Source organism: Kryptolebias marmoratus, linkage group LG24 (assembly GCF_001649575.2).
Source record: "Kryptolebias marmoratus isolate JLee-2015 linkage group LG24, ASM164957v2, whole genome shotgun sequence".
Classification (NCBI taxonomy): domain Eukaryota; kingdom Metazoa; phylum Chordata; class Actinopteri; order Cyprinodontiformes; family Rivulidae; genus Kryptolebias; species Kryptolebias marmoratus.
This window is the reverse complement of record NC_051453.1, coordinates 13,331,398-13,345,989: the sequence shown is the minus strand read 5'-3', so window position 1 is coordinate 13,345,989 and position 14,592 is coordinate 13,331,398. Positions and strand designations below refer to the sequence as shown.

The 14,592-nt window shown below is 43.8% G+C and overlaps 3 protein-coding genes across 3 annotated transcripts in view; 1 reads left to right on the top strand and 2 right to left on the bottom strand.

The window, feature by feature from the left end:
• The window catches only part of mpnd (MPN domain containing), a 5,341-nt gene extending 2,614 nt beyond the window's left edge, over positions 1-2,727 (bottom strand). The window contains exons 1-8 of the mRNA XM_017406850.3: positions 2,456-2,727; positions 1,804-2,006; positions 1,507-1,728; positions 843-942; positions 676-754; positions 502-598; positions 349-421; positions 191-267 (exon numbers count right to left, since the gene is read on the bottom strand). Of these exons, the coding sequence (XP_017262339.1) occupies positions 191-267; positions 349-421; positions 502-598; positions 676-754; positions 843-942; positions 1,507-1,728; positions 1,804-2,006; positions 2,456-2,459 (855 nt within the window). The 5' untranslated portion in view covers positions 2,460-2,727. The remainder of the gene's footprint in view (positions 1-190; positions 268-348; positions 422-501; positions 599-675; positions 755-842; positions 943-1,506; positions 1,729-1,803; positions 2,007-2,455) is intronic.
• Positions 2,728-4,216: 1,489 nt separating this feature from the next.
• Positions 4,217-5,883, bottom strand: LOC108230614 (galectin-3-binding protein B). Its single transcript, XM_017406971.3, has 3 exons — positions 5,740-5,883; positions 5,364-5,634; positions 4,217-5,282 (listed from the first exon to the last, which is right to left on the bottom strand). Exons 1-3 carry the CDS (start codon positions 5,852-5,854, stop codon positions 4,247-4,249), a joined length of 1,422 nt encoding a protein of 473 aa, XP_017262460.2. The 5' UTR covers positions 5,855-5,883; the 3' UTR covers positions 4,217-4,246.
• Positions 5,884-8,167: 2,284 nt separating this feature from the next.
• mutyh (mutY DNA glycosylase) lies at positions 8,168-14,197 on the top strand. Its single transcript, XM_017407113.3, has 15 exons — positions 8,168-8,352; positions 8,676-8,806; positions 9,706-9,745; positions 9,854-9,927; positions 10,017-10,058; positions 10,141-10,212; positions 10,410-10,523; positions 11,287-11,384; positions 11,496-11,640; positions 11,782-11,860; positions 11,948-12,130; positions 12,413-12,558; positions 12,660-12,809; positions 13,248-13,298; positions 13,820-14,197. The coding sequence occupies exons 1-15, from the start codon at positions 8,247-8,249 to the stop codon at positions 13,949-13,951; spliced, it is 1,563 nt and encodes a 520-aa protein (XP_017262602.1). The 5' UTR covers positions 8,168-8,246; the 3' UTR covers positions 13,952-14,197.
• Positions 14,198-14,592: the final 395 nt, after the last annotated feature.

The following is a 14,592-nucleotide window of genomic DNA, read 5'->3' as shown; positions in this document are numbered from 1 at the left end:
GGGGGGAGGAGGGGGGAGGAGGGGGGCATTTCCTGTTTGTAGACTGGTCTAAACATTACATTCTTCTAAGCTTTACTGATGTCTACCAGAGAATGTGTCTTTCTGCAATGCAATACTGATGCTGGTCACTGGATTACAGGAAGGATATTTAAACAAGGTGTTTCATCCTAATAGTGTTGATTAAACTTACTTCCTCTTCAACAGCAGAGGCCGAGTCTCTGTCAGCCAGCCGGGTCCGGCAGGGGAAAGCCCGCAAGACTGTCAGCACTAAAACACAGCATACAAAAGGTGAAGCTGAAGAGGACCAATACAGTTTGAGCTACTTGTACTTTATCTCCAAAGACTCACACTGTGTATTGGTGTCCCATCGTCCTCCGAGGTATCCCACCACCTCGCTGGTGGTGAGGTGACAATGGAAGTCCTATAAAGGCCAACAACGTAAGCGACTCTGCTGCTCAACTACTGAGCATCTATCCACATTTATAAGAAGTAAACGCGTACCATTAGCAGCAGAACATTACTGGAGACGGCCACGTTGAACGGCTGGAATCTGTTGATGGCCGAGAACGCCGACAGCTCCACTAATGTGTGCGGATCTCTGAGGATACAGGATCGAATGTCTGTTCACGCACAGCAGACCGGGCAGACGGAGTTAAACTGCACAACAACTAGTACCTGGCAGCGTCTCTGGTGCCCAAGGAGCAGTACCTGACGGGGATCCTCTCTCTGTCAGTCCGGCGTGAAACCATGACATCTGCGGCAGAGCGAAGATGAACATTATGAACTTCTGAGGGAGGGAGGGGGGGAACAGAACAGAAGCCGAACGAGAAGAGTAGGCAGACCGTGTAATCCAGGCTTGCTGTTCTTGTTCTTCTCGTCCGCCTGCACAGCTGTCTTTCCTTCCTCGTCATCCTCATCGTCGTCCTCCTCACTCACCAGACTCTGGCGGTGTGGGGAAATAAAAACAACGGATTAGAAAACGGATCTTTATGTTGAAGCGCAAAGCCAAAACGTACGTATTTTGGTTTTGGGCTTCTTCCTGCCTTTTACCGTTTCCTTTTAGAATCAGCTCTTTTTTCACAACAACTTGTTGTTTTCATACTGACTTAAAGCTCAAAAGGTCGCAGTTTAAACTGGAATTAAAACAATGTAAATACAGTCAAACCACGGACCACACTTTCAAGTATTTATCTAACTTTTATCTCCGAGAACAAGTCTGTAGGAGAGCCATGAAGTGTCTACCTGAACCCAACAATACTCGCCTCATTATTAGGCTGATAATAACTGACACCTGATAGTTGTATGTTTATAGATGTTTGCACTTTTAAATCTGGTTCATCCAACACGAGAAATGACCAAATCTGCTTGATCGGCATGTGTTTGGGAGCAGGCGCCGGCCTTTTGCGCTAAAAATCAAATCATGGATCACCATTCATGGCACACGTCCTGTAAAAAAAAACGAAAACTGAACGCGAGAAGCGGAGCCTCTTGCGGCCCTCCTCTCACAATGTCTGCGCTGGGCTGGTACTTGTGCAGCCAGGTGGTCTTGTACTGGGCCAGCTTCTGGCCCCGGTAGCGCACGGACGCCCAGCCGCAGCCGGACTTCTTCGCCGGGTTGACCAGGCGCTTGCAGTGCGTCGCCCAGGCGCTGGGCGAGTTAAAGATCTGCCCCGTCTCCACCCATCGGATTTTCCCATCATTCAACAGGTCACCGACAAAGTTCTTGCCCTGGGGGAGCAGGAGAGAGAATGAGAAGCGTAAATAATATGTAGTAGTATTTTTTTATTACTTATGTGTTAGTACCAGGTAGTGGATGGCCAGCACGCCGTCCCCCGGCTCCACCAGGCCATCTTTCAGCAGCACTCTCAGGGTGATGCCCCTCCGGGTCAGCAGGGAGCCCCGGCCCGAACTGGCCCGAAAGTCGGCCTCCTCTCCTCCGCTCAGCTCCTCCTCGTCCTCCTCGCCTCCATCCTCCACCACCTGAGGGGAGCTCGGTGGTTCGGATTCTGAAAGCACACACATGGTTTAAACACAGAGACAGAAAGAGAGGGGGGGGGTCATCGGGTCAGACAACAAAATGAACATCCACTTTTTCTTTCTATTTTTTAAACCACATCTACAGCCTCTCTTATAAAAGTTGCACATGTAAAAGTCTTTTTCTGATAATGACTTTCAAGTGTAAGCCTCACTGTAATGACAGCCAGCATCCCTCCTGCCTGCAGCCTGCTTCGATAATAGCAATAATAAAAATAATAACAATAAAGAAACCTGCAGTGAATTACCAATAGTGTCCTTTTTATTAATTACACCTAAACTGCGCTCGTCTTTGTCTTCACCTCCCATTTGGGGAACGGCTCTATCCGCAAGAAGAGGCCTGTATGCCTCACCCCCCCCTCCTCGCTCTCAGTAAATTTCACTCAGAATCACAATTAAAGCCCTCTTTCATTCTCCTCACCCATATCTGTCAGGGCGCCTTGAACCCGGTCCGAAGCGGCTCTTTCCCGGGACGCTTGAGGCGGTGTGAGCCGGGGAGCTCCGGGCTTGCTTTCGCTCGCGCACGTCGCCACACCAGCTCGGGCTATTATTCAAAAAACATAAAATGAAGGCGTCCGTGGGCTCTGCAGCGTAGTTTCCTTGTTGTGTTGCTTTAATGTCAGCTCCCCTCCCCTTTCTTTTCTCCCTCTCTCCCCGTCCCTGTCACTCTGCCCGTGTCCTCCCGACGCGCCGCGCCGCGCCGCCTGCCTCTTATTTACTCTCCGTTATCGCCACCGAGAAGCTAAACAACAAACAAGGGACGACAGAGAGGAGTCCCCGCGGAGCGAAACGAATGCCCCCCCTCCCTCGCAGATGTACGTAAAGCCGCTGGGAGATTTCGCGATAAATCAGCGTTTCCTCCGGAAAAATAGAAATCAAGTGTCGCCTCGCGCGCGTGAAGCCGCCGTTATTTGTCTTCGGCGCAGGTTGAAAAGTGTCTCCAGGAGACTGAGAGGCATCTCCGGGCGAGGAGGGCTGCACGGCGCATACATGAAGTGACTTTGTGTGGTGTGAAAATACGACTTTTGCTCTTTTTTTCTTCCCCACACCGAGTGGCTCCTTTTTTTAATCTCCGAGAAGAAGAACATTTACCGGGAAGTAGCCTGAGGAGGGCAGCAAACCTCCAACAGAGGGGCTGCTCATTACCCCCACCTGCTGGCCAAACTCTGCAAAACATGGGAAAAAATTAAATATCCAAATCAACCAATGAAATTACTTTCACTGTGAAAATGCAGCCGGAGTGCTGAGAGAAACTCAGAGGTCAAAGCTAAAAGAAGCAGAACACTAGCTAAAAGGTAATAGTAGCTAAAAGCAGCAAAGGGTTGGCTAAAAGCTACAATAAGTAAGCAGGTGGCTAAAAGTAGCAGAACTATAGTTAAAAGTAGCAAAAGGCAAGCTAAAAGTGGAACTGTAGCTGAAAGTAGCAAAAAGCAAGCTAAAAGCTACTAATTGCAGAAATATAGCTAAAAATAGCAAAGGGCAAAATAAAAATGGCAGAACTGTAGCTGAAAGTAGAAAGTAATAACTTCTAATTGCAGAATTATAGCTAAAAGTAGCAAAAAAAAAAAAGGCGAGTTAAAAGCTAAATCTTACATTTAGATTTAGCTAATTAAAAGCTAAAAGTAACAGAACAGTTGTTAAAAAGTAAAAGTAGTCAAAGAAGACTTTTGTCCATTTGAGAACCACGGTCTCGGGCTTCGAGGAGCTGATTCTCATCCCAGCCGTTTCACACTCAGCTGCAAACCGCCCGAGTTCACCCTGAGCTGAAGACACCAACAGAACCACAGAATCATCCGTAAAAAGCAAAGACGAGACCCCAAGATTCCCAAACATGACCTCTTCCTCTCCATGACTGAGCCTCGGAAGGTTTGGAGACTCCGCTTCTATAATTATCCAAAAGTGACAAAAAAGACTGTGAAATAGGCGGAACTGATCAACAAATGATTTAATGTTTTTTTATCAATAAATCAATATAGCACAGAAAGAGAGAAAATCATTGATGCTGTTATAAACACAACATGACATTACAGTTAAATGTTGGTGCAGCTGGCCTTCAGGTAACACTCCATACCCCCCACACAAAAAAAGCTAAAAGAGAAAATCTATAAACGTACCTAAAGAGTGTGTAACACCTATAGTGTCTGTTAAAGAGTTGTAAATATCTGATAATATGGTTATCTTCTTTCTGAGAGTTTTCTTGAGAATGCCAAAACTAATCAGCTGAGTACTGAGGCGTCACCACCACCTGGTAGGTGAACACCTTTGAGGGGCAAGGGTAGATTTGCTCTGCAGTGTCGGGGACAAATACAGGTTCGTCGCTGTCCACAGAGTTAAAGTCATCCACATGAGACACGTACCTCCCTTCGCACATGAGAACGAGCTTATTCCTGTAACGAATACGCGCCTCCATTTCACCGAGTAAATCATTCTGCCTTTCTTGAATCTTTAAACTAACTGCTGGCAAAGAGGAGCAGGTGACGCTTTCTCTTGTGCAGTCTTCGTCACTGATAAATACCCTCGCTTTCCAGCGTATGCTGAGAAAAGAAAAGTAGGTACTGGTGTGAACAGGAGTCTTGAAATCGGATGTCAGGCTGCTGGTGCTCTGGCCCACAGTAATATAGAGACCAGAATGCTTGTAAGCTCTGATCTCCTGGATGCTGAAGGTGAAGCTCCACGGTTTGGCGGTGTAAATCCGGGGTGTGTAGATGGTTTGCTCCGCCGTCAGATCAGCGAGCAGCCTGCTCACGGGCAGAGCGTTGAACTGAAAGCCCTGCAACTTGCCGTCAGGGAACTGCGAACCATCCAGTTCGTACAAGTCCTCAGCTGACATCATTGGGAAGCGGACGAGCTTGAGAAGAGCCCCGGGGATGGTGGCATTCTCCCGAGCCGCTGCCCATTTCTTCACCCCGTGCAAGACGATGGTTTCGTTGCGCACCACGAGGTCCGAGCGGGACAGAAGAGTTTTGACGAGGTGGAGTGGAAGTTCGATCCAGGCTGGGGACTGGATCAGCTCCTCGCAGTTCCACGCCAGGTAGCGAAGGCAAACGTCTTGCAGAGCCTTGTCACCGACACTCACCGCATGCTGGCAGAAGGAGCTCTGGCTCTGGAAAGAAGAATCGCCCGCCAGAAATGATCTGAGAATATTCACAGCCTTGCTCTGAAGTTCTGCCAGGCCCCAGTCATAAGCCATCTTCAGAAGGCAATAGGCTGAGGGACGTGTGATCTTCATTCTTCTTGTGTAGAAGTATCTGAAACGTTGACATTTCTTTAGTTATTTATGCCTGAGGTTAGGAGTAGAGTCGGAGATGGACTGAAAATAAAAATCCCACCTGATGAATGTGCTGGCATGTTGAGTGCAGTCAGGTGTGACGTCTATGCTGAGGCTGTGGAAGTCTGGCCGTGAAGCTTTGAGATCTGGGTTCAGAGACAGTATGATCCTGTGAGCACAGATGGTCTCCACAGTGCTGCTGTCCTCCCTCACTTGTATGTCCAGGTCACAGTCGTGTCCGCTGTCAAACAGCTCTCCCAGCTGATCAGAGAGGGACGCATTGTGGTCCAGAACATACTCGTTGCTGACATCTCTTGCGTATGCCTCTGACCCTGAGAGAAATCAATATTTGCATGGTGAGTGTCGAGGATTTGTGATGTTAGTGGATATTCTTCTAATTCAGCCGCATGGTAACTTCCTGAAACTGGTTGCCTTACAGATTTCACACCTAACGCCTGCGTCTTCAGAATGGCCACAGTTATGGACTCCCCATCCAGGAAAGGTACACTGGAGCAGGGCTATCTCCGTTCCACTGCAGCCTACATCGTCCATCCAGATGTTTCCAGTCCCTGTCACAAAACCAGTTTCAAATGTTTAGACAAAACATTTCTGGAAAAAAGAAAAAATGACATCACATTATGTTGAACATTTTGTGGTAAAATTGCAAACAAAATCCGCAAACCTAAACTGTGATTGTGTAAAAACCAATAAAGATACCAAAATACCAGTTCAGTCATGTAAAGTCTAACTTCCTGTGGCTCGTTTAAACTTCCAGTGAAGTTTCTACTGTGAAGTACGGCGCTCCAAAAAGGGCTGGTATAGATTCACACAAGAACAACTTCACTTAATGCTGTTTATTAGAGCACGACGCTGCTTTGGGTTTGACACAGTTATTTGTATTACCCTGGCCAAAAGCAGCAGATCCGAGAACTTCTTTTGCACCCGGAAAATAGAGCTGCTGACACACCACTTGGGCATCGTTTATGTCCCAGCTGTCGTCGCAGAGTGTCCCCCACTCTCCGTCATGAAAGATCTCCACGCGACCCTCTGAGTTGTTTTGCCCTCCTGCCAGTCTAACAAAACCGTCTTCATGACCTTAAGGAAACGTAAAAGCCAACTTTAGTCGACATAAATGAAAATGAATCATTTGTTCTCTATGTGTCAACAAAAATCTGCTCATTCTAATAAAAACAGGATCTTATTTTACAAAAATAATGTTTGATAGGCGTTCATCTTACATATTATTTTGCACATTCTGAATTATCTGAACACTTTATGTTTCTCTGCTGACAAAACAAGACAAAATAACTATAATCTACATTTGGGAGACACTGGAGAGTATGAAGAAGGGTCATGTTGCTTGGCAGAATAAAGCAACACTACAACTGCATGAAAAATAAATAGTTAACGTACCGCTGGATAAACTGATCCTCCAAAGAAGGGCACAGACAAAAAACATATTTCCATTCATTTTAATAGAACTATTCTCTGGGGAAAAAAGGGGAAACAGTTATTTTTCTAAGGAACCAGCCTGTTTCTTTGCAAAATAAAGTACATGACCAAACATTCAGATTCTTAATGAACAAATTCAAACCATATTTTGCTTCTGTGTTGAGTGAAATCCATTCTTATTTATTTGTTCACATTTTTTTAACCACATGAATGCTGCACAATGCATTCACGAATGAAGCTGAACTTACCTCAACAATCAGGCAAGAATGAGAAGTGGAGAGGTCTCTCAGGTTTTGTGAAAAACGAAATGAACACAGGCACTGAAAGAACAAGTTGGAGAAGTCCCTTTTATTTTACAGACTTTGCTAATCCCCCATAAAGGCGCTCCTCCTTAATAAACAATAAAAAAAAAATATGACTCACAACTTATTTCAAGTCAAGTCATGTCGGATTAAGTCAAAGTTGATTTTAATAACATGTTTTACAACAACTAGCAATAAATCAGCAATAAAATGAACTGAAGCACAATTAAAAACAACTTTGAGAAAATACAGAAATACTTACAGTAATCTAAGTGAGATGTGAACTGTCTCAAACTGAGCTCATGAAATCTAGGCCTTAACTTGAGACTTAGTTTGAAAACGCTTGTAACCGATATATTTTTGGTAAAGTTAAAAGTAAATATATACATCCATCTATTTTCTATAACTGCTTCTTTCCTTTTCAGGGTGGCAGGAAGCTTGTGCCTATCTCCAGAGGTCAAGAGGTCAGAGGAGGCAGGGTGCACCCTGGACAGGTCACCTGTCCATCTTTGGGCTGATTGTGTTGTTATTTAGGAGGTCATTTTAACATGCGAAGGGTTAAAAAAATAAGCATCTCTGAAATGAGAAAAAAGCAGAAAAAATCTATCTAGTTTTACAATTTGCACCTATTCTTAATAAATAGATGGATGGATAGATAAATAGATAACTTTAAATTATTATGCTAGAAAATGTGACAAAAATCGTATTTTATTTTTAACTAATAACTTCTCTGTAATTATTTCTGTTTATTAAACTTATTTTTCAATTTTCAATGTTCTTGTTTAATTCATTTCCTTATTATTTCTTTGTTGTTTACATTTTAGAGATGTATTCATTTGTCTTGTTTTCCCTTTTTATTGTTTCTTTATTTAAACAAAATTATTTAATGTATACATTTTATTTTAATTCACCTTTTTATTTATTTAATTTATATAACTTTTTAAATTATTTATTGATATAGTTGGTTCTTCATCAATTTCTCTCCTAAAACTATTAATTTTTAATCTAGGGTCGGAGGTATTTAGAGTGCTGGACGAAACATATTACCGGAAATGACGTCAGACGCACCTTCTAGTATCCTTACAGCTGATTGGACAAATAGCGCCTTCCCTTCTGAAGCTGGCGGGAGTTGAGTTAAATCAGTTCTGGTTCTGGTGAGCGGACAAAGGCGGATTATTAAGTATTTAATAATGAGAAGGTTACCTTCAGCGGCACTTAGGGGTAAAAGAGCCCAAATGGACACGGTAGCAACGATAGTTCCGACCCGGAAGCGAAAAAAGCCACCTGTTGAAAAGGGTACGCTGCTAATTTTATAATAATAAGACAGTCAGAGTGTTTGTTTACGTTATTTTGCAAGATGGCACAGTGTCTAATAAACAGTATCTGGCTTTATTAACACAAGTGTCAGAACTGTGGATTTAACAGCTGCACAGATGAAAAAAGACTATAAAAACAAACTTTGTCATCTCTGAACTGAAACACTGACTTTATCTGCTATCTTCCCTCTTTTCAAGAATTTAAAATCGTGGCATTTAAGTCATCCAGGCTTCATGGGGTCTTGGTATTTTATTTGTGATCGGTGTGCTTGGCTTGAATGAGAGTTGTGTGTTTACTTCCAGATGCAGCCCCATCATCATCATCATCTTCCTCCCCCCACACCTTCTGTGATCCTGCTGATGTTGTGCTGCTGCGCTCTCAGCTCCTGAGCTGGTACGACCAGGAGAAGAGAGAGCTGCCATGGAGGACTCTGGTAAAATTAAAAGAAACTCTTATGTTTAACTTCTTTTTCTTTTTAAATACATTAGAGATGCATCACAACTATGAATACTGATGTTCCAGTTCCACTGTATGGTTATTGCATTTGACACAATATTATCTGCTTTGGTTGTTGTTTATTTGCATGTAACATCTCTTTTTTGTGGCTGTACAAAACTATCCTAAATGTTAAACTGAGGAGTTGCATCCTCTGCTATGGTTAATGCCATATTTGCCTGCTTCTCCATTTCGGGTCGCAGGGAGCTGGTGCCTACCTCCAGCCGTCACTGTGCGAGAGGCGGGGGACACCTTGGACAGGTCCCCAGTCCATCAAAGGGACACATAGAGACAAACGAGACAAACAACCATTCATGCTCTCACTCACACCTAGGGACAATTTAAGAGTCACCAGTTAACCTAACATGCATGATTTTGGTCTGTGGGAGGAAACCGGAGTACGCGGAGTAAACCCACATGAGAACATGCAAACTCCACCCAGAAAGGCCCCAGGCTGGGAAGCAATTCTGCAACCTTCTTGTTGGGAGGTGACAGCTCTAACCACCACCTCTATACAGCTTTGTGAATTTCCTCCTGGCGCTTTATGTATATTTTTGCTAAGAATAGGCAAACTGCAATGTTTCCATACAGCAAACTCAAATGTAGAGCGCAGTGGCTTTCAAAAATTCTGCACCTAAATGGAAAGATTTGTGCTTTTCTTATTGTGACACATAAGTTATGGTTAACTCAGTTTGTAGGGTTAGTAAAAATAAAATCTGTGAGTATCATTTGGTATCTAAAACATTGTTTCTTTTTCTCTACATAGATGCTCTTGATGATAGACAGTATGTATACATGAAGTGATATGAACGTGGATTGTATGTATATTTCCTGCAGGCTGTGACAGAGTCTGACATCAACATCAGGACATATGCAGGTAAGCAACATAGAGAAATAAACATCTTTAACTCCTCCACACACTCTTTAAGAACTTATTTCATGTTAAAGTGTAACTTGTTGGTTTTCTTTGTTGTTTATTTTTCAGTGTGGGTTTCAGAAATAATGCTTCAGCAGACCCAAGTTGCCACAGTAAAAGACTACTACAACAGATGGATGAAGGTTGGCATTTTGTACAGTTTTTCTGCTTGAAGTCTTTGTGCTGTATTAAAATAAATGATCTGTAACTTAGCTTCTGTATTTTGCTTCAGAAGTGGCCCAGAGTCCAGGATCTTGCAGCTGCCACGTTAGAGGTAATGCTTTTTTTTTTTTAAATCAGTGCATGTGGATAAATGTGTGCTATTTGTTATTTGCACTGATTTTTTTTGCGTGCAGGAGGTAAACCAGATGTGGGCAGGCCTTGGCTACTACTCCCGTGGAAAAAGGTTGCATGAAGGAGCTCAGAAGGTCATCGCCGTCTCCTGCATCATCAGACACTTTTGTAGCTCAGAACTGGATTTTTGGCAAACATTCATTTCATTTCTTTCATTTTATCCACCATTTTCCATAACTCTGCTTAGTAATATAAGTTCAAATGGTGTTATTTGTCTGGTTTGTTTAAGAGCAGGTCTTTGAGTGTTATCTTGTCGACTGTTTTGCTTCAGGTGGTGACAGAGCTGAAGGGACAGATGCCGCAGACGGCTGAGGAGTTGCTGAAACAGTTGCCTGGCGTGGGACGCTACACCGCTGCAGCTGTTGGCTCTATTGCTCTGGGACAGGTTGGTTAAGAGAAGCTAATATCTTTTTTTTAATCATAAAAGTGCTTAATCTTTGAACTAGTTACATCATTACTTAAAACGAACAGATGTGTAGCGTTTGGTTATGTCAAGGAGCCACCACAAGTGTGAAACCATTTGTAATCCTAGAAAATGGAATAGATTAAAGGTCTGTAATTAGACTGGCAAGAAAAAAAAAGGAAACAAGATTTTTGGACAGATGAAGTTCAAGCTCTGTCTGAGTGAAAAGAAGAATTTGACCCCTGAAACGAAAATCGCATAACACATGAACTGAGATTACATGCATAGCCTCCAGTGGCTCAGCGATGTTTATTGATGATGTGACAGAAGCAGTCAGATGAATGTAGGCTACAGATTCTGCAGTGCTGATTGGATGGTTCTTTAAAGGGAGCCAAAACATAATGCAAGAGCAACCCAGGCGGTTGTGGAATGTTCTGCTGTCACCTTATTTCAAACTGATTGTTCTGCATTTTACTTTGTAAAGGAAAAGTAAACACAAAACAAACAGCATCTAAAGACAGCTGCAGTAAAGTCGCAGCAAAGCATCACAAAGCAGGAAAGTCTCTTTTTTTACCGTGTCCATGGACTTTTTGTAATAATTTGTATTAAAGGCATAAAAAGCATATCAGTGACAGAACTGTAAAAGCTATTTAGGTGTCCCCATATATACTGATCTAATTATACTTATTAGCTTTTTTATTTGGTTCATTTATCACTGATGACTAGCCTGAACCCTGTTGCTAAGGTTACGGGAGCTGTGGATGGCAACGTGATCCGCGTGCTGTGTCGCCTGAGGGCCATCGGAGCAGACAGCACAAGTCCAGCCGTCACGGAGGCTCTTTGGTGAGAGAACCCTCCAAACCAAAAGCTCCCAAGAGGTCCTGCAAATAACAGGGCTTTAAGCTGGAGGGATGCCGCTGCGATCCAAGCTTTATTGGGTTTTGGTTTTGTCAGGAATCTTGCCAATTCGCTGGTGGACCGAGAGAGACCCGGGGACTTCAACCAGGCCATGATGGAGCTAGGAGCGCGGGTCTGCACCCCCAAAGGCTCACTGTGCTCCCAGTGTCCTGTCCAGTCGCACTGTCGCTCATATCGCAAGGTGGGCACAAGCTCGGAAGTGGATTGTTTCTGAAAGTCCTTTTTAAATCTAAAATTAAACCAACACGTTTACAATAAATGGCCTGAGTTCCTTATTTTGAGTTGTGTTGTTTGAGTTGTTTTACGTTGTGTATCTGCGCAGGTTCACTTCAAACAGGAACAAAACTCTAAGAAGCTTTTGGGGAAGATGGACACGACGACTCCTGACATAGAAGACTGCAGTAAGCCCTCCTCCTCCTCCTCGTCCCACTTCATGGTTTATGGAAATCGGTGTACTCCGGATTTCACCGTCTCCTCTTTACTCCCAGTGAACAGCGGGGCGTGCTCGTTGTGTCCCTCTGAGCCGTGGGACGACGAGCTGGGCGTCCAGAACTTTCCCAGGAAGCCAGCCAAGAAGGCTCCTCGAGTGGAGCGAACTCTGACCTGCGTGGTGACCAGGCCCGGAGAGGAGGGAGACGAGGAGTTCCTGCTCACACAGAGACCAAACAAAGGTCGGCGCTCCTTCGGTGCTCGCTGCTTAAACCTCATCGGTTTGCTCTGGTCAACAACTGGCGGCGGACTTCATTCAGTTTTAGCCTGAAACTGGATTTAAACTTTCCAATCAGTGAGAAACGGGAGTCTTTCATGTCAATCACTTAATGGTTTTAAATCCCATCAGTGGTGGATCCACGTTTACTTAAAGTCATAGAAACACACTGATGAGTGAAAGCACATCTTCATGGCTGAGCTGCATGATTAATTTCAATATTTATCAGCCGACTGTGTATTTTCAGGTTTGCTGGCAGGTTTATGGGAGTTTCCGAGTCTTCTGCTGCAGGAGGAAAGCTCTGAGGTGAAACAGAAGAGGGCGCTGTGCGACGAGATCAGCTCGGTGCTGAGAACTCGTTTGACCGAAAGCCTCCTCCAGTACGTCGGAGAGGTAAGTGTTCAGCCGGGATCTGTCCGGCCCGCTTTTGTAACAAAACGAGCCGTTTCTGTAGCCGTGCTGATGTTGACGCTGATGCGACCGACCGTTTTCAGGTCGTGCACATCTTCTCCCACATTCACCAGACCTATGTGGTTTACGGTTTGCGGCTGACGCAGAGCGACACGCACACGCAGACCGACAGGACACAGTGGCTCCACAGGGCGGCTCTGCAGGAAGCTGCTGTGTCCACAGGACTGAAAAAGGTCGGCGCTTTCTGTTTTCCTTTGTGAGGCTGTTTGATGAGGTCTGTCCTGTTTCCAAAATCACGCTTCACTTGTTTGTGGACAGATTCAGATCATTACCTGCTGATCTTCATCATTTCCCATGTGTCAAATTATCAATAAAACACCACTGACCTGCATGTTTCACATGTTTCTCTGCTCTGACACACCTGATTTGAATTCATGAGTGATTAGCAGGCTTCTGCAGAACCCTATGACCTGCTGAAGAGCAGAGAAACATCTAAAACATGCAGGACAGTGGCTCTCCAAGACCAGGATTTGACAAGTAGCGTTTTAAAAGAAGGGACATTCTTATCAGTGCATTTAAAGTTAAGTTTGTTTGTTTCAGATAGATGACAAACATGATTTGTATCCGTGTACGTACTTGTAAAAAGGGCGACATGTTGCCTCTCCTTGCAGATTTTGAAGCTTTTTGATTCTGTGGACAGTTCAAAGGAGAAAGCCTCAAAGGTAAGCGTCTCTGTAATTCAAATGGTTTATAGTCCCGTACAAATAACATAGTTTCCACTCTGTGTGGAAACACTTTCAGGCTCGGGTGTCCGGGCTCCGCAGCCCAGCTGAGCTCGACTCATCGCTGCTTTTTGCTGTCGAGTCGCGGTGGAAAACGTGTCTCTAATTGCGCCGTCGCGTGCAGAGCTGCTGCTGCTGCGCCACGGTCTATGAAACCAAATCCAGATCATTTGAACCCAAGCAAGACCAAAACAGAACAGCATCCAAAAAAAGTTACGTGCAGCTGAGCTCTTCACAGTAAATAATTCATGCTGGAGAGATGCCGTGAGAATGCTTTTATTTAAACGATAATTTTGACAGTATAGCTGAATTGCATGCTGAAAGTGTAACCTGCATGTTAATTAAATTTGGAAGTTTTTTTTTTTTTTAAATCACAGCAAGCAAAGATCTGTTAATACTCGGTGCCATATATTATTTTCCCCTCACTCGCTGTATGTTATTGTGTCATTTCTTCCACTTAGGATGGCAAAAAGCTAAAGAACGACAAGAAACTACAGACGTCCAAAAGGTCCAGGCTGGCTGCAGCTAACAGTGGAGGCAGACAGCTCTCCCTCAGTTCCTTCTTCAAGACTGTAAAAGAAGAAAATAGTTGATGTTTCTAAAGTCCCGCATGGTGCCTTTTTTATCTTTACAAAGCTCCACTTTTCTTCTCGGTTTTTAAATTGGTACATTACCACAGTTTTTAACAACTTTGTGTAGATGGTGTATTTTTATAAACATGCATTGTGGATTTTTGCTATGATATCATATTTTCATGTAAAGTATTTTTTTATCACTTAACTGCACCAAATATGTTGAAAAAATGTCTGTTTGTGGGTAAATAAAATGGGTAAATGTTGTCTTTGGGGTTCAGTTTCAGGTTTACTTGCAGTAAATTCACCAGCAGTCTTCTTAAAATCCAGATCTGTCATCTCTAGTTTATATTATTTACTTAAACGAGTCAAATATTGAGCCAGTTTTTACATTACAGTAAAAAAAAAAAATAGGAGTAGCAGCGTCCTCTAGTGCACCGAAAATGCCTCTACAGATAAAGAAAACCACAGGAAGTGATGTTTTCTGTGCTGTAACAGTCATTACTGCAAGCTTAGAGGATCCCTCTGCTTTATTTGGTGCACCTAGCTCAGGGGAAGTCTTTCAGCGGGACATTTTCTTGCGCTCCCGTTTCTTTGTTTGGCCCTGCTCCAGAGTTGTCCTTTGTCAGAGATGATCTGACAGAGTCTTTGTCGAAAAGGTT

Coding starts and splice junctions, on each gene's coding strand:
- LOC108230614 (XM_017406971.3), bottom strand. CDS start 5,854: ATGGACGATGTAGGCTGCAGTGGAACGGAGATAGCCCTGCTCCAGTGT. Junction 5,635..5,739: donor AGGCGTTAGGTGTGAAATCT/GTAAGGCAACCA, acceptor GATTTCTCTCAG/GGTCAGAGGCATACGCAAGA. Junction 5,283..5,363: donor CATGCCAGCACATTCATCAG/GTGGGATTTTTA, acceptor TCAACGTTTCAG/ATACTTCTACACAAGAAGAA.
- mutyh (XM_017407113.3), top strand. CDS start 8,247: ATGAGAAGGTTACCTTCAGCGGCACTTAGGGGTAAAAGAGCCCAAATG. Junction 12,131..12,412: donor CACACAGAGACCAAACAAAG/GTCGGCGCTCCT, acceptor GTGTATTTTCAG/GTTTGCTGGCAGGTTTATGG. Junction 13,299..13,819: donor CAAAGGAGAAAGCCTCAAAG/GTAAGCGTCTCT, acceptor TCTTCCACTTAG/GATGGCAAAAAGCTAAAGAA.